The sequence below is a fragment of the Salvelinus fontinalis genome, chromosome 15 (genome assembly GCF_029448725.1).
Source record: "Salvelinus fontinalis isolate EN_2023a chromosome 15, ASM2944872v1, whole genome shotgun sequence".
NCBI lineage: Eukaryota > Metazoa > Chordata > Actinopteri > Salmoniformes > Salmonidae > Salvelinus > Salvelinus fontinalis.
In genome coordinates, this window is record NC_074679.1 from 15,943,147 (window position 1) to 15,961,516 (window position 18,370).

Genomic DNA, 18,370 nt, shown 5'->3' on the forward strand with positions numbered 1-18,370 from the left:
TTGATATGTAACATAAGAGGAGATTTCAGTGGTGGGGTTGTGTTACAACCTGTCTCAAGATTGTAACAATGGGAAACCACACACTGAGTAAAGGAAAAACAAAATGAATTTCTTCCATAAAGAAAGTAAACACTCACAACAATATTCAGATGAGGCTTGAAGGTCAGTAAATTAGGTGTCAACTGCCAACGCCACAACGAAACAACCAAAAGCTCTGCATGGAGAGAGGAATCTCTTGCTGAATGGGGAAACAGTTGCTTTATGCCACAGCTGAGCTGTCACAGGTGTGCCCTATCAGCACTGACCACCCTCCCAGCTCCGCCCACCTCTCCTACTCCGCCCACCAATCTCCTGCTCCGCCCACCTCTCCTCCTCCGCCCACCTCTCCTCCTCCGCCCACCTCTCCTGCAGGAAGTAAGCACAGCTAAACCCAGTAGACAGAGCAGGGAGGGGCCGTCACACCACCACCCATAAAAACGGGGACCTCCCATGTCCACGAAATGTTTTAATAAACACAAGCAATAAACAATACAAATATACTTGCACTCCCTGGACATCCACCCACACAGGTCCACCACTTAACTCAACCCACACCAACAGCTCCAGCAACCATGGCAACTGGACGCAAATTAAGAAAAAGAGAGGAAGAGAGAGGAGACCAAATTGTCAGAGAACAGACAACACAGTATTAAACAGGACGACTAAGGAGAGGGCACATGGGACAACGAATCCGCCAAAACATTGTCCACCCCCTTAATATGACGAATCTCGAGGGGAAAAGCTTGAAGGTACAGACACCACCGCATCAACCTCTGGCTCGGACATCGAGTGTAAAAAAGTGCGTGGGTTGTGATCAGTATATACAACTAGAGGCACTACACATCGAAGTGTTGGAGAGTCCAGATCAGGGCAAGAGCCTCCTTCCAGTCTCGGTCCAACTCAGTCCAGTAAGCACGCAACAACGACTTCAAGGGTCTGATGAAACCGCTCCATGGCTCCCTGACTCTGTGCATGATATGCGGTCGAAAGATTGTGTCTGATGCGAAGTTGGCGTAACACCTGTGCAAACATGTGAGAAGTGAAGTTGGAACCTTGATCGCTTTGAATAATTTTGGGTATTTCCGAAAACAGAAATAAACCGAGTCAATGCCCTAACAACGGACTTGGTTGTTATGGTACAGAGAGGATAAGCAGCGGGATAACGGGTCACCCAAAAAAATTGTCACCATGAGGCAGCCATTTCCTCACCAACAATTGATCCTTTAAGTATCTCTGTACTACATTTGGAACATCATCGGCCGGGAGGACCTGCTCAAACAACCCTTTCAGAGCAGGGTCAGCCCGCTGTTCTGCTACCAGGTCACCACGGGAAACAGACAAAGGAAGGTCAGGCACACAAGTTACAGTCCCCACCTCACTGGTCCCTACATCAGACTCAGACACGGACTCAGCGCGGCCCCTTTTCACGAGTCACAGCACAAGCAGTAAACACTTTGTGGAAATTCTGAGCACTTTCATCCGGCACCTCTCTGAGATGGGCCGAAGGCATGGAAAACCATGAGAGGTGGTGATACATCTCACCAGACCCGCCCACCGGCAAGGTCATTTCATAGAATCACCGCCACTCCTTCGACAGGCACTCCTATGATGACCTCACCTTGTACCAGATCTGTGGAGCGCACAAGTTTATGTAAAGGGACAGACACAACATGTAAACTACCACACGAGCACTTTTTGCCAGTCCTGTCTGGTCCAGCAACGGTGGGTTTGTATAGGCGACGTTGTTGCCAGTGATGTCTGGTGAGAACCTGCCATACAACAGGCCTACAAGCCCTCAGTCCAGCCTTGTGTGTTCCTTGTGTAACTCAGGCAGTTGTTCTTGCCATCCTGTACCTGTCCCGCAGGTGTGATGTTCGGATGTACCAATCCTGTGCAAGTGTTGTTACACGTGATCTGCCACTGCGAGGACGATCAGCTGTCCGTCCTGTCTCCCTGTAGCGCTGTTTTAGGCGTCTCACAGTACGGACATTGCAATTTATTGCCCTGGCCACATCTGCAGTCCTCATGCCTCCTTGCAGCATGCCTAAGGCACGTTCATGCAGATGGTGTCTTTCAAAGATAATTCGTAAAAATCCAAATAACTTCACAGATCTTCATTGTAATGGAATTTTTTTTTGGGGGGGGGGTTTACGAATTTTCTTTGAAAGACAGGGTCCTGAAAAAGGGACGTTTATTTTTTTGCTGAGTTTAATAACACAAGATTATTGAAACACTTTTCTGTGCTCATTCAGGGGAAAATATACATTCTTCTAAATAAAGAGTTGAAGAAAGCGTTGACAGTGCTGAAAAACAACTGAAACATGAAGTTACTCCTAAAAACAGCAGCTCTTTGCTCTATTCATTGAGTCTCTCTAGTCATGGTTTTAAAAGTTTTGAAATCCGACAATAACAACTTTCCTGTGCGTTCAAGGCTGATTTTTTTACAGTCTATTGGTGTGAGGAAACTGCTGACAAAGTTATCTGACCTCTGATTTGCCGAGTAGATGGAGTTCTACCTTCAGACACGTGAAATGGTTCAACATGGGAACACTTTGCCTTCTGCTAGGGCTGCTAAATCAAGTGTAGATACCGTCAACAGCGCGAACGAATAAATGAAAAAGTAACGCAAGGCTTTATTGTTGTTTTTTTTAACAGAAATGTTTGGTGATTGACTAGGAATGCCTTGGAGATCGACCAGTCTATCACGATCGACCGGTTGTAGAAGCACCTTTGGCAGCGATTACAGCTGTGAGTCTTTCTGGGTAAGTCTCTAAGAGCTTTCCACACCTGGATTACATTTACATTACATTTAAGTCATTTAGCAGACGCTCTTATCCAGAGCGACTTACAAATTGGTGCATTCAGGCAACATTTGCCCATTATTCTTTTCAAAATTCTTCAAACTCTGTCAAATTGGTTGTTGATCATTGCTCTTTTCATGTATTGCCATAGATTATCAAGTAGATTTAAGTCAGAACTGTAACTAGGCCACTGTCTTCTTGGTAAGCAACCTTGGTCTGCTGTTTTAGGTTATTGTCCTGCTGAAAGGTGAATTCATCCCCCAGTGTCTGGTGGAAAGCAGACTGAACCAGGTTTTCCTCTAGGATTTTGCCTGTGCTTAGCTCCATTTCATGTATTTTTTTTATCCTGAAAAACTCTCAAGTCCTTAACGATTACAAGCATACCCATAACATGATGCAGCCACCACTATGAAACTATGATTGAAAATATGGAGAGTGGTACTCAGTAACGTCTCCCTCATGGCCCAGGTAGAGGTCTAGTCTCCCTCAAGGCCCAGGTAGAGGTCTAGTCTCCCTCATGGCCCAGGTAGAGGTCTAGTCTCCCTCAAGGCCCAGGTAGAGGTCTAGTCTCCCTCAAGGCCCAGGTAGAGGTCCAGTCTCCCTCATTGCCCAGGTAGAGGTCTAGTCTCCCTCAAGGCCCAGGTAGAGGTCCAGTCTCCCTCAAGGCCCAGGTAGAGGTCCAGTCTCCCTCATTGCCCAGGTAGAGGTCCAGTCTCCCTCATTGCCCAGGTAGAGGTCTAGTCTCCCTCAAGGCCCAGGTAGAGGTCTAGTCTCCCTCATGGCCCAGGTAGAGGTCTAGTCTCCCTCATGGCCCAGGTAGAGGTCTAGTCTCCCTCATGGCCCAGGTAGAGGTCTAGTCTCCCTCAAGGCCCAGGTAGAGGTCTAGTCTCCCTCAAGGCCCAGGTAGAGGTCTAGTCTCCCTCATGGCCCAGGTAGAGGTCTAGTCTCCCTCATGGCCCAGGTAGAGGTCTAGTCTCCCTCATGGCCCAGGTAGAGGTCTAGTCTCCCTCATGGCCCAGGTAGAGGTCTAGTCTCCCTCATGGCCCAGGTAGAGGTCTAGTCTCCCTCATGGCCCAGGTAGAGGTCTAGTCTCCCTCATGGCCCAGGTAGAGGTCTAGTCTCCCTCATGGCCCAGGTAGAGGTCTAGTCTCCCTCAAGGCCCAGGTAGAGGTCTAGTCTCCCTCATGGCCCAGGTAGAGGTCTAGTCTCCCTCATGGCCCAGGTAGAGGTCTAGTCTCCCTCATGGCCCAGGTAGAGGTCTAGTCTCCCTCATTGCTCAGGTAGAGGTCTAGTCTCCCTCATGGCCCAGGTAGAGGTCTAGTCTCCCTCAAGGCCCAGGTAGAGGTCTAGTCCCCCTCATGGCCCAGGTAGAGGTCTAGTCTCCCTCATGGCCCAGGTAGAGGTCCAGTCTCCCTCATGGCCCAGGTAGAGGTCTAGTCTCCCTCATGGCCCAGGTAGAGGTCCAGTCTCCCTCAAGGCCCAGGTAGAGGTCTAGTCTCCCTCATTGCCCAGGTAGAGGTCTAGTCTCCCTCATGGCCCTCAAGGCCCAGGTAGAGGTCTAGTCTCCCTCATGGCCCTCAAGGCCCAGGTAGAGGTCTAGTCTCCCTCATTGCTCAGGTAGAGGTCTAGTCTCCCTCATTGCCCAGGTAGAGGTCTAGTCTCCCTCAAGGCCCAGGTAGAGGTCTAGTCTCCCTCATGGCCCAGGTAGAGGTCTAGTCTCCCTCATGGCCCAGGTAGAGGTCTAGTCTCCCTCATGGCCCAGGTAGAGGTCCAGTCTCCCTCATGGCCCAGGTAGAGGTCCAGTCTCCCTCATGGCTCAGGTAGAGGTCTAGTCTCCCTCATGGCCCAGGTAGAGGTCCAGTCTCCCTCATTGCCCAGGTAGAGGTCTAGTCTCCCTCATGGCCCTCAAGGCCCAGATAGAGGTCTAGTCTCCCTCATGGCCCTCAAGGCCCAGGTAGAGGTCTAGTCTCCCTCATTGCTCAGGTAGAGGTCTAGTCTCCCTCATGGCCCAGGTAGAGGTCCAGTCTCCCTCATGGCCCAGGTAGAGGTCCAGTCTCCCTCATGGCTCAGGTAGAGGTCTAGTCTCCCTCATGGCTCAGGTAGAGGTCTAGTCTCCCTCAAGGCCCAGGTAGAGGTCTAGTCTCCCTCATGGCCCAGGTAGAGGTCTAGTCTCCCTCATGGCCCAGGTAGAGGTCTAGTCTCCCTCATGGCCCAGGTAGAGGTCTAGTCTCCCTCATGGCCCAGGTAGAGGTCTAGTCTCCCTCATGGCCCAGGTAGAGGTCTAGTCTCCCTCATGGCCCAGGTAGAGGTCTAGTCCCCCTCAAGGCCCAGGTAGAGGTCTAGTCTCCCTCATGGCCCAGGTAGAGGTCCAGTCTCCCTCATGGCCCAGGTAGAGGTCCAGTCTCCCTCATGGCCCAGGTAGAGGTCTAGTCTCCCTCATGGCCCAGGTAGAGGTCCAGTCTCCCTCAAGGCCCAGGTAGAGGTCTAGTCTCCCTCATTGCCCAGGTAGAGGTCTAGTCTCCCTCATGGCCCTCAAGGCCCAGGTAGAGGTCTAGTCTCCCTCATGGCCCTCAAGGCCCAGGTAGAGGTCTAGTCTCCCTCATTGCCCAGGTAGAGGTCTAGCCTCCCTCAAGGCCCAGGTAGAGGTCTAGTCTCCCTCATGGCCCAGGTAGAGGTCTAGTCTCCCTCATGGCCCAGGTAGAGGTCTAGTCTCCCTCATGGCCCAGGTAGAGGTCCAGTCTCCCTCATGGCTCAGGTAGAGGTCTAGTCTCCCTCATGGCTCAGGTAGAGGTCTAGTCTCCCTCAAGGCCCAGGTAGAGGTCTAGTCTCCCTCATTGCCCAGGTAGAGGTCTAGTCTCCCTCATGGCCCAGGTAGAGGTCTAGTCTCCCTCATGGCCCAGGTAGAGGTCTAGTCTCCCTCATGGCCCAGGTAGAGGTCTAGTCTCCCTCATGGCCCAGGTAGAGGTCTAGTCTCCCTCATGGCCCAGGTAGAGGTCTAGTCCCCCTCAAGGCCCAGGTAGAGGTCTAGTCTCCCTCATGGCCCAGGTAGAGGTCCAGTCTCCCTCATGGCCCAGGTAGAGGTCTAGTCTCCCTCATGGCCCAGGTAGAGGTCTAGTCTCCCTCATTGCTCAGGTAGAGGTCTAGTCTCCCTCATGGCCCAGGTAGAGGTCTAGTCTCCCTCATGGCCCAGGTAGAGGTCTAGTCTCCCTCATGGCCCAGGTAGAGGTCTAGTCTCCCTCATGGCCCAGGTAGAGGTCTAGTCTCCCTCATTGCCCAGGTAGAGGTCTAGTCTCCGTCAAGGCCCAGGTAGAGGTCTAGTCTCCCTCAAGGCCCAGGTAGAGGTCTAGTCTCCCTCATGGCCCAGGTAGAGGTCTAGTCCCCCTCATGGCCAAGGTAGAGGTCTAGTCTCCCTCAAGGCCCAGGTAGAGGTCTAGTCCCCCTCAAGGCCCAGGTAGAGGTCTAGTCCCCCTCATGGCCCAGGTAGAGGTCTAGTCTCCCTCAAGGCCCAGGTAGAGGTCTAGTCCCCCTCATGGCCCAGGTAGAGGTCTAGTCCCCCTCATGGCCCAGGTAGAGGTCTAGTCTCCGTCAAGGCCCTCAAGGCCCAGGTAGAGGTCTAGTCTCCCTCATGGCCCAGGTAGAGGTCTAGTCTCCCTCAAGGACCAGGTAGAGGTCTAGTCTCCCTCAAGGACCAGGTAGAGGTCTAGTCTCCCTCATGGCCCAGGTAGAGGTCCAGTCTCCCTCAAGGACCAGGTAGAGGTCTAGTCTCCCTCAAGGACCAGGTAGAGGTCTAGTCTCCCTCATGGCCCAGGTAGAGGTCTAGTCTCCCTCATGGCCCAGGTAGAGGTCTAGTCTCCCTCATGGCCCAGGTAGAGGTCTAGTCTCCCTCATGGCCCAGGTAGAGGTCTAGTCTCCCTCATTGCCCAGGTAGAGGTCTAGTCTCCGTCAAGGCCCAGGTAGAGGTCTAGTCTCCATCAATGCCCAGGTAGAGGTCTAGTCTCCCTCATGGCCCAGGTAGAGGTCTAGTCCCCCTCATGGCCCAGGTAGAGGTCTAGTCTCCCTCAAGGCCCAGGTAGAGGTCTAGTCCCCCTCAAGGCCCAGGTAGAGGTCTAGTCCCCCTCATGGCCCAGGTAGAGGTCTAGTCTCCCTCAAGGCCCAGGTAGAGGTCTAGTCCCCCTCATGGCCCAGGTAGAGGTCTAGTCCCCCTCATGGCCCAGGTAGAGGTCTAGTCTCCGTCAAGGCCCTCAAGGCCCAGGTAGAGGTCTAGTCTCCCTCATGGCCCAGGTAGAGGTCTAGTCTCCCTCAAGGACCAGGTAGAGGTCTAGTCTCCCTCAAGGACCAGGTAGAGGTCTAGTCTCCCTCATGGCCCAGGTAGAGGTCCAGTCTCCCTCAAGGACCAGGTAGAGGTCTAGTCTCCCTCAAGGACCAGGTAGAGGTCTAGTCTCCCTCATGGCCCAGGTAGAGGTCTAGTCTCCCTCATTGCCCAGGTAGAGGTCTAGTCTCCCTCATGGCCCAGGTAGAGGTCTAGTCCCCCTCAAGGCCCAGGTAGAGGTCTAGTCTCCCTCAAGGCCCAGGTAGAGGTCCAGTCTCCCTCATGGCCCAGGTAGAGGTCTAGTCTCCCTCAAGGCCCAGGTAGAGGTCTAGTCTCCCTCATGGCTCAGGTAGAGGTCTAGTCTCCCTCATGGCCCAGGTAGAGGTCTAGTCTCCCTCATGGCTCAGGTAGAGGTCTAGTCTCCCTCATTGCTCAGGTAGAGGTCCAGTCTCCCTCAAGGCCCAGGTAGAGGTCTAGTCTCCCTCATGGCCCAGGTAGAGGTCTAGTCTCCCTCATGGCCCAGGTAGAGGTCCAGTCTCCCTCAAGGCCCAGGTAGAGGTCTAGTCTCCCTCATGGCCCAGGTAGAGGTCTAGTCTCCCTCATGGCCCAGGTAGAGGTCTAGTCTCCCTCATGGCCCAGGTAGAGGTCTAGTCCCCCTCAAGGCCCAGGTAGAGGTCTAGTCTCCCTCATGGCCCAGGTAGAGGTCTAGTCTCCCTCATGGCCCAGGTAGAGGTCTAGTCTCCCTCAAGTTCCAGGTAGAGGTCAAGTCTCCCTCATGGCCCAGGTAGAGGTCTAGTCTCCCTCATGGCCCAGGTAGAGGTCCAGTCTCCCTCATGGCTCAGGTAGAGGTCTAGTCTCCCTCATGGCCCAGGTAGAGGTCTAGTCTCCCTCATGGCCCAGGTAGAGGTCTAGTCTCCCTCAAGGCCCAGGTAGAGGTCTAGTCTCCCTCATGGCTCAGGTAGAGGTCTAGTCTCCCTCATTGCCCAGGTAGAGGTCTAGTCTCCCTCATGGCTCAGGTAGAGGTCTAGTCTCCCTCATGGCCCAGGTAGAGGTCTAGTCTCCCTCATGGCCCAGGTAGAGGTCTAGTCTCCCTCATGGCCCAGGTAGAGGTCTAGTCTCCCTCATGGCCCAGGTAGAGGTCTAGTCTCCCTCATGGCCCAGGTAGAGGTCTAGTCTCCCTCATGGCCCAGGTAGAGGTCTAGTCTCCCTCATGGCCCAGGTAGAGGTCTAGTCTCCCTCATGGCCCAGGTAGAGGTCTAGTCTCCCTCATGGCCCAGGTAGAGGTCTAGTCTCCCTCATGGCCCAGGTAGAGGTCTAGTCTCCCTCATGGCCCAGGTAGAGGTCTAGTCTCCCTCATGGCCCAGGTAGAGGTCTAGTCTCCCTCATGGCCCAGGTAGAGGTCTAGTCTCCCTCATGGCCCAGGTAGAGGTCTAGTCTCCCTCATGGCCCAGGTAGAGGTCTAGTCTCCCTCATGGCCCAGGTAGAGGTCTAGTCTCCCTCATTGCTCAGGTAGAGGTCTAGTCTCCCTCATGGCCCAGGTAGAGGTCTAGTCTCCCTCATGGCCCAGGTAGAGGTCTAGTCTCCCTCATGGCTCAGGTAGAGGTCTAGTCTCCCTCATGGCCCAGGTAGAGGTCTAGTCTCCCTCATGGCCCAGGTAGAGGTCTAGTCTCCCTCAAGGCCCAGGTAGAGGTCTAGTCTCCCTCATGGCCCAGGTAGAGGTCTAGTCTCCCTCATGGCTCAGGTAGAGGTCTAGTCTCCCTCATTGCTCAGGTAGAGGTCTAGTCTCCCTCAAGGCCCAGGTAGAGGTCTAGTCTCCCTCATGGCCCAGGTAGAGGTCTAGTCCCCCTCATGGCCCAGGTAGAGGTCTAGTCTCCCTCAAGGCCCAGGTAGAGGTCCAGTCTCCCTCATGGCCCAGGTAGAGGTCCAGTCCCCCTCAAGGCCCAGGTAGAGGTCCAGTCTCCCTCATGGCCCAGGTAGAGGTCTAGTCTCCCTCATGGCCCAGGTAGAGGTCTAGTCTCCCTCATGGCCCAGGTAGAGGTCTAGTCTCCCTCATTGCTCAGGTAGAGGTCTAGTCTCCCTCATGGCCCAGGTAGAGGTCTAGTCTCCCTCAAGGCCCAGGTAGAGGTCCAGTCTCCCTCATGGCCCAGGTAGAGGTCTAGTCTCCCTCATTGCCCAGGTAGAGGTCTAGTCTCCCTCATTGCCCAGGTAGAGGTCTAGTCCCCCTCAAGGCCCAGGTAGAGGTCTAGTCTCCCTCATTGCTCAGGTAGAGGTCTAGTCCCCCTCAAGGCCCAGGTAGAGGTCTAGTCCCCCTCAAGGCCCAGGTAGAGGTCTAGTCTCCCTCAAGGCCCAGGTAGAGGTCTAGTCTCCCTCATGGCCCAGGTAGAGGTCCAGTCTCCCTCATGGCCCAGGTAGAGGTCTAGTCTCCCTCATTGCCCAGGTAGAGGTCTAGTCCCCCTCAAGGCCCAGGTAGAGGTCTAGTCTCCCTCATTGCTCAGGTAGAGGTCTAGTCCCCCTCAAGGCCCAGGTAGAGGTCTAGTCCCCCTCAAGGCCCAGGTAGAGGTCTAGTCCCCCTCATGGCCCAGGTAGAGGTCTAGTCTCCCTCATGGCCCAGGTAGAGGTCTAGTCTCCCTCATGGCCCAGGTAGAGGTCTAGTCTCCCTCATGGCCCAGGTAGAGGTCTAGTCTCCCTCATTGCTCAGGTAGAGGTCTAGTCCCCCTCAAGGCCCAGGTAGAGGTCTAGTCCCCCTCAAGGCCCAGGTAGAGGTCTAGTCCCCCTCATGGCCCAGGTAGAGGTCTAGTCTCCCTCATGGCCCAGGTAGAGGTCTAGTCTCCCTCATGGCCCAGGTAGAGGTCTAGTCTCCCTCATGGCCCAGGTAGAGGTCTAGTCTCCCTCAAGGCCCAGGTAGAGGTCTAGTCTCCCTCATGGCCCAGGTAGAGGTCTAGTCTCCCTCATGGCCCAGGTAGAGGTCTAGTCTCCCTCATGGCCCAGGTAGAGGTCCAGTCTCCCTCAAGGCCCAGGTAGAGGTCCAGTCTCCCTCAAGGCCCAGGTAGAGGTCTAGTCTCCCTCATGGCCCAGGTAGAGGTCTAGTCCCCCTCAAGGCCCAGGTAGAGGTCTAGTCTCTCTCATGGCCCAGGTAGAGGTCTAGTCTCCCTCAAGGCCCAGGTAGAGGTCTAGTCTCCCTCATGGCCCAGGTAGAGGTCTAGTCTCCCTCAAGGCCCTCATGGCCCAGGTAGAGGTCTAGTCTCCCTCAAGGCCCAGGTAGAGGTCTAGTCCCCCTCATGGCCCAGGTAGAGGTCCAGTCTCCCTCATGGCCCAGGTAGAGGTCTAGTCTCCCTCAAGGCCCAGGTAGAGGTCTAGTCTCCCTCATGGCCCAGGTAGAGGTCTAGTCTCCCTCAAGGCCCTCATGGCCCAGGTAGAGGTCTAGTCTCCCTCATGACCCAGGTAGAGGTCTAGTCTCCCTCATGGCCCAGGTAGAGGTCTAGTCTCCCTCATGGCCCAGGTAGAGGTCTAGTCTCCCTCATGGCCCAGGTAGAGGTCTAGTCTCCCTCATGGCCCAGGTAGAGGTCTAGTCTCCCTCATGGCCCAGGTAGAGGTCTAGTCTCCCTCATGGCCCAGGTAGAGGTCTAGTCTCCCTCATGGCCCAGGTAGAGGTCTAGTCTCCCTCATGGCCCAGGTAGAGGTCTAGTCTCCCTCATGGCCCAGGTAGAGGTCTAGTCTCCCTCATGGCCCAGGTAGAGGTCTAGTCTCCCTCATGACCCAGGTAGAGGTCTAGTCTCCCTCATGACCCAGGTAGAGGTCTAGTCTCCCTCATGGCCCAGGTAGAGGTCTAGTCTCCCTCATGGCCCAGGTAGAGGTCTAGTCTCCCTCATGGCCCAGGTAGAGGTCTAGTCTCCCTCATGGCCCAGGTAGAGGTCCAGTCTCCCTCAAGGCCCAGGTAGAGGTCCAGTCTCCCTCAAGGCCCAGGTAGAGGTCTAGTCTCCCTCATGGCCCAGGTAGAGGTCTAGTCCCCCTCAAGGCCCAGGTAGAGGTCTAGTCTCTCTCATGGCCCAGGTAGAGGTCTAGTCTCCCTCAAGGCCCAGGTAGAGGTCTAGTCTCCCTCATGGCCCAGGTAGAGGTCTAGTCTCCCTCAAGGCCCTCATGGCCCAGGTAGAGGTCTAGTCTCCCTCAAGGCCCAGGTAGAGGTCTAGTCCCCCTCATGGCCCAGGTAGAGGTCCAGTCTCCCTCATGGCCCAGGTAGAGGTCTAGTCTCCCTCAAGGCCCAGGTAGAGGTCTAGTCTCCCTCATGGCCCAGGTAGAGGTCTAGTCTCCCTCAAGGCCCTCATGGCCCAGGTAGAGGTCTAGTCTCCCTCATGACCCAGGTAGAGGTCTAGTCTCCCTCATGGCTCAGGTAGAGGTCTAGTCTCCCTCATGGCCCAGGTAGAGGTCTAGTCTCCCTCATGGCCCAGGTAGAGGTCTAGTCTCCCTCATGGCCCAGGTAGAGGTCTAGTCTCCCTCATGGCCCAGGTAGAGGTCTAGTCTCCCTCATGGCCCAGGTAGAGGTCTAGTCTCCCTCATGACCCAGGTAGAGGTCTAGTCTCCCTCATGACCCAGGTAGAGGTCTAGTCTCCCTCATGGCCCAGGTAGAGGTCTAGTCTCCCTCATGGCCCAGGTAGAGGTCTAGTCTCCCTCATGGCCCAGGTAGAGGTCTAGTCTCCCTCATGGCCCAGGTAGAGGTCTAGTCTCCCTCATGGCCCAGGTAGAGGTCTAGTCTCCCTCAAGGACCAGGTAGAGGTCTAGTCTCCCTCATGGCCCAGGTAGAGGTCTAGTCTCCCTCATGGCCCAGGTAGAGGTCTAGTCTCCCTCAAGGACCAGGTAGAGGTCTAGTCTCCCTCATTGCTCAGGTGTCTACATACACCATAGACACATACCCGTTTAGATGGATCCAGCTCAGAGAGGCCCAGCTCATGAGCTCCATCAGATTTTCACACTGAACAAAAACGTCAGCGCAATATGCAACAATTTCAAATATTTTACTGAGTTACAGTTCATAGAAGGGAATCAGTCAATTGAAATAAATTCATTAGGCTCTAATCTATGGATTTCACATGACTGGGAATACACATATGCATCTGTTCATCACACAAAATGTAGTGGATCAGAAACCGATTCAGTATCCGGTGTGACCACCCTTTGCCTCATGCAGCGTGACACATCTCCTTCACATAGAGTTGATCAGGCTGTTGATTGTGGCCTGTGGAATGTTGTCCCCACTCCTCTTCAATGGCTGTGTGAAGTTGCTGGATATTGGCGGGAACTGGAACACCCTGTCGTACACGTCGATCCAGAGCATCCCAAACATGCTCAATGGGTGTCATGTCTGGTGTGTATGCAAGCCATGGAAGAACTGGGACATTTTCAGCTTCCAGGAATGGTGTCCAGATCCTTGTGACATGTATTATCGTGCTGAAACTTGACGTAACTCCCAAGTTGACTTCAATATTTGTGCATAAAAATGCATTTCCACCGCCATTTCTCGCATAATTAATTTTGATCCGTCTGCATTTATAAAATTGTACCAAAAACGTCCTGTTTCCGGTCATGATTTATTTTTGATATGGTATGGACTACTAGCATTAAAACTGTGGATGGAAACATGGTTACTAACTCTAACCTGCCCTGTGTAGAAACCTCTGGCACTTCAACCAGCTGTCAATGGTCTAATAAGGCTCACCATCCCTCACACATCATATGATTCAAATCCTTTTCTTGGTTTTCTAGCAACACGACACAAAGTTATCCTGGGTTGTGTGGACATCTTTAGGACAAACCAGTTGTCATCTATAATATAGTCAGTGGAGGTCACTCGTCTTTCTGAGCTGGCTACGTCACCCTGTGTTCTAACCTGTTAACACCCAGTAGTGGTCATTCTTTCTCACCTGGGTTTGCTATGGTTGTCCTTTGCTCCAAACCATCCTTTGTGTTTCTCGCCAGAGTCAGAGTTAGAGGCCTGTTCAGACTCATCCAGACAGTTCCTGCTCCGTTTCCTCCCCTGGTTGTCTCGGTCTGACTCTTCCCTGGCTCCCTCGACCATCCCCTGACCAGCCTGCTCCAGGGCCGCTGCGATGGCCACCTTCTCCTCCTTCCCTGCCTTGTCAAAGGACCAGCGCCGGCCGTCCGCAGCGGGACCTTTAGGGAGGAGGACAGGGAGCTCCTCTCTCTGCTGGTTGAGGTTCTGGAGGGATTGGGACAGAGGCAGGTTCTTCTTCACCAGGGCTAGAGGATCTAAAGGTATTACGGGGTTCCCCGGGCAAGGGTCCAGGGTGGTGTTGTACACATGGCTTCCATTGATGCAGACAGGCTGAGGCACAGGGATGTTGATCTCTCCAGACTCGTCAGTGAACTCACATGTATAGGAGGCCAGCTTGGGAGACGACTCTGCCGTATGCTCTGTGGAGAGAGAAGAGAGAGAGAGAGATGCTAGTGCTTGAATAGCATGTCTTTTCATGACAGGAAAAGTTTAAGCAAAGAGTGACAATGTATGTAATCAAACAATTAAAGTAGGGATGTAACGATTCACTTCGGTCCCGATTCAAAGGACTGCTTCGGTTCGCTGACCCCAAACCGAGCAAAATGTAGCATCACTCAGAAAATCTAATGGAATGAATAGCTGATTCACTGAAATGTTACACTACTATTACTCTGATAGAAGATGGTGGTAGTGGTGTGGTAGATGGTGGTAGTGGGGTGGTAGATGGTGGTAGTGGGGTGGTAGATGGTGGTAGTGGGGTGGTAGATGGTGGTAGATGGTGGTAGATGGTAGTAGTGGGGGGGTAGATGGTGGTAGATGGTGGTAGATGGTGGTAGATGGTGGTAGATGGTGGTAGATGGTGGTAGTGGGGTGGTAGATGGTGGTAGTGGGGTGGTAGATGGTGGTAGATGGTGGTAGATGGTGGTAGTGGGGTGGTAGATGGTGGTAGATGGTGGTAGTGGGGTGGTAGATGGTGGTAGATGGTGGTAGATGGTGGTAGATGGTGGTAGATGGTGGTAGATGGTGGTAGTGGGGTGGTAGATGGTGGTAGATGGTGGTAGATGGTGGTAGTGGGGTGGTAGATGGTGGTAGATGGTGGTAGTGGGGTGGTAGATGGTGGTAGTGGGGTGGTAGATGGTGGTAGTGGGGTGGTAGATGGTGGTAGTGGGGTGGTAGATGGTGGTAGTGGGGTGGTAGATGGTGGTAGTGGGGGGGTAGATGGTGGTAGATGGTGGTAGATGGTGGTAGTGGGGTGGTAGATGGTGGTAGTGGGGTGGTAGATGGTGGTAGTGGGGTGGTAGATGGTGGTAGATGGTGGTAGTGGGGTGGTAGATGGTGGTAGTAGGGTGGTAGATGGTGGTAGATGGTGGTAGATGGTGGTAGTGGGGTGGTAGATGGTGGTAGATGGTGGTAGATGGTGGTAGTGGGGTGGTAGATGGTGGTAGATGGTGGTAGTGGGGTGGTAGATGGTGGTAGTGGGGTGGTAGATGGTGGTAGTGGGGTGGTAGATGGTGGTAGTGGGGTGGTAGATGGTGGTAGTGGGGTGGTAGATGGTGGTAGTGGGGTGGTAGATGGTGGTAGATGGTGGTAGATGGTGGTAGTGGGGTGGTAGATGGTGGTAGTGGGGTGGTAGATGGTGGTAGTGGGGTGGTAGATGGTGGTAGATGGTGGTAGTGGGGTGGTAGATGGTGGTAGTAGGGTGGTAGATGGAGGTAGTGGGGTGGTAGATGGTGGTAGTGGGGTGGTAGATGGTGGTAGATGGTGGTAGATGGTGGTAGTGGGGTGGTAGATGGTGGTAGTGGGGTGGTAGATGGTGGTAGATGGTGGTAGATGGTGGTAGTGGGGTGGTAGATGGTGGTAGTGGGGTGGTAGATGGTGGTAGTGGGGTGGTAGATGGTGGTAGTGGAGTGGTAGATGGTGGTAGATGGTGGTAGTGGGGTGGTAGATGGTGGTAGTGGGGTGGTAGATGGTGGTAGTGGGGTGGTAGATGGTGGTAGTGGGGTGGTAGATGGTGGTAGTGGGGTGGTAGATGGTGGTAGATGGTGGTAGTGGGGTGGTAGTGGGGTGGTAGTGGGGTGGTAGATGGTGGTAGATGGTGGTAGTGGGGTGGTAGATGGTGGTAGTGGGGTGGTAGATGGTGGTAGTGGGGTGGTAGTGGGGTGGTAGATGGTGGTAGTGGGGTGGTAGATGGTGGTAGTGGGGTGGTAGATGGTGGTAGTGGGGTGGTAGATGGTGGTAGTGGGGTGGTAGATGGTGGTAGATGGTGGTAGATGGTGGTAGTGGGGTGGTAGATGGTGGTAGATGGTGGTAGATGGTGGTAGTGGGGTGGTAGATGGTGGTAGTGGGGTGGTAGATGGTGGTAGTGGGGTGGTAGATGGTGGTAGTGGGGTGGTAGATGGTGGTAGTGGGGTGGTAGATGGTGGTAGTGGGGTGGTAGATGGTGGTAGATGGTGGTAGTGGGGTGGTAGATGGTGGTAGATGGTGGTAGATGGTGGTAGTGGGGTGGTAGATGGTGGTAGATGGCGGTAGTGGGGTGGTAGATGGTGGTAGTGGGGTGGTAGATGGTGGTAGATGGTGGTAGATGGTGGTAGTGGGGTGGTAGATGGTGGTAGATGGTGGTAGATGGTGGTAGATGGTGGTAGTGGGGTGGTAGATGGTGGTAGTGGGGTGGTAGATGGCGGTAGTGGGGTGGTAGATGGTGTGGTAGTGGGGTGGTAGATGGTGGTAGATGGTGGTAGATGGTGGTAGTGGGGTGGTAGATGGTGGTAGTGGGGTGGTAGATGGTGGTAGTGGGGTGGTAGATGGTGGTAGTGGGGTGGTAGATGGTGGTAGTGGGGTGGTAGATGGTGGTAGTGGGGTGGTAGATGGTGGTAGTGGGGTGGTAGATGGTGGTAGATGGTGGTAGATGGTGGTAGTGGGGTGGTAGATGGTGGTAGATGGTGGTAGATGGTGGTAGTGGGGTGGTAGATGGTGGTAGTGGGGTGGTAGATGGTGGTAGTGGGGTGGTAGATGGTGGTAGTGGGGTGGTAGATGGTGGTAGTGGGGTGGTAGATGGTGGTAGATGGTGGTAGATGGTAGTAGTGGGGGGGTAGATGGTGGTAGATGGTGGTAGTGGGGTGGTAGATGGTGGTAGATGGTGGTAGTGGGGTGGTAGATGGTGGTAGTGGGGTGGTAGATGGTGGTAGTGGGGTGGTAGATGGTGGTAGTGGGGTGGTAGATGGTGGTAGTGGGGTGGTAGATGGTGGTAGATGGTGGTAGTGGAGTGGTAGATGGTGGTAGTGGGGTGGTAGATGGTGGTAGATGGTGGTAGATGGTGGTAGATGGTGGTAGATGGTGGTAGTGGGTGGTAGTGGGGTGGTAGATGGTGGTAGTGGGGTGGTAGATGGTGGTAGTGGGGTGGTAGATGGTGGTAGATGGTGGTAGTGGGGTGGTAGATGGTGGTAGTGGGGTGGTAGATGGTGGTAGTGGGGTGGTAGATGGTGGTAGTGGGGTGGTAGATGGTGGTAGATGGTGGTAGATGGTGGTAGATGGTGGTAGTGGGGTGGTAGATGGTGGTAGATGGTGGTAGATGGTGGTAGTGGGGTGGTAGTGGGGTGGTAGATGGTGGTAGATGGTGGTAGTGGGGTGGTAGATGGTGGTAGTGGGGTGGTAGATGGTGGTAGTGGGGTGGTAGATGGTGGTAGATGGTGGTAGATGGTGGTAGTGGGGTGGTAGATGGTGGTAGTGGGGTGGTAGATGGTGGTAGTGGGGTGGTAGATGGTGGTAGTGGGGTGGTAGATGGTGGTAGTGGGGTGGTAGATGGTGGTAGATGGTGGTAGTGGGGTGGTAGTGGGGTGGTAGTGGGGTGGTAGATGGTGGTAGTGGGGTGGTAGATGGTGGTAGTGGGGTGGTAGATGGTGGTAGTGGGGTGGTAGATGGTGGTAGTGGGGTGGTAGATGGTGGTAGTGGGGTGGTAGATGGTGGTAGTGGGGTGGTAGATGGTGGTAGTGGGGTGGTAGATGGTGGTAGTGGGGTGGTAGATGGTGGTAGATGGTGGTAGATGGTGGTAGTGGGGTGGTAGATGGTGGTAGATGGTGGTAGATGGTGGTAGTGGGGTGGTAGATGGTGGTAGTGGGGTGGTAGATGGTGGTAGTGGGGTGGTAGATGGTGGTAGTGGGGTGGTAGATGGTGGTAGTGGGGTGGTAGATGGTGGTAGTGGGGTGGTAGATGGTGGTAGTGGGGTGGTAGATGGTGGTAGTGGGGTGGTAGATGGTGGTAGTGGGGTGGTAGATGGTGGTAGTGGGGTGGTAGATGGTGGTAGATGGTGGTAGATGGTGGTAGTGGGGTGGTAGATGGTGGTAGATGGTGGTAGATGGTGGTAGTGGGGTGGTAGATGGTGGTAGTGGGGTGGTAGATGGTGGTAGTGGGGTGGTAGATGGTGGTAGTGGGGTGGTAGATGGTGGTAGTGGGGTGGTAGATGGTGGTAGTGGGGTGGTAGATGGTGGTAGTGGGGTGGTAGATGGTGGTAGTGGGGTGGTAGATGGTGGTAGATGGTGGTAGATGGTGGTAGTGGGGTGGTAGTGGGGTGGTAGATGGTGGTAGATGGTGGTAGATGGTGGTAGTGGGGTGGTAGTGGGGTGGTAGTGGGGTGGTAGATGGTGGTAGATGGTGGTAGTGGGGTGGTAGATGGTGGTAGTGGGGTGGTAGATGGTGGTAGTGGGGTGGTAGATGGTGGTAGTGGGGTGGTAGATGGTGGTAGATGGTGGTAGATGGTGGTAGATGGTGGTAGTGGGGTGGTAGATGGTGGTAGATGGTGGTAGTGGGGTGGTAGATGGTGGTAGTGGGGTGGTAGATGGTGGTAGTGGGGTGGTAGATGGTGGTAGTGGGGTGGTAGATGGTGGTAGTGGGGTGGTAGATGGTGGTAGATGGGGTAGTGGGGTGGTAGATGGTGGTAGTGGAGTGGTAGTGGGGTGGTAGATGGTGGTAGTGGGGTGGTAGATGGTGGTAGATGGCAGTAGTGGGGTGGTAGATGGCGGTAGTGGGGTGGTAGATGGTGGTAGTGGGGTGGTAGATGGTGGTAGTGGGGTGGTAGATGGTGGTAGTGGGGTGGTAGATGGTGGTAGTGGGGTGGTAGATGGTGGTAGTGGGGTGGTAGATGGTGGTAGTGGGGTGGTAGATGGTGGTAGTGGGGTGGTAGATGGTGGTAGATGGTGGTAGATGGTGGTAGTGGGGTGG

The 18,370-nt window shown here is 54.4% G+C and overlaps 1 protein-coding gene across 2 annotated transcripts in view; it reads right to left on the reverse strand.

Moving 5' to 3' along the window:
- LOC129811468 (uncharacterized) overlaps positions 1 to 18,370 on the reverse strand; it is a 103,024-nt gene that overhangs the window by 18,603 nt on the left and 66,051 nt on the right. For both annotated transcript variants that reach the window (XM_055862801.1, XM_055862800.1), the window contains exon 3: positions 13,065 to 13,575. In XM_055862801.1, coding sequence (XP_055718776.1) covers positions 13,065 to 13,575 — 511 coding nt within the window. The remainder of the gene's footprint in view (positions 1 to 13,064; positions 13,576 to 18,370) is intronic.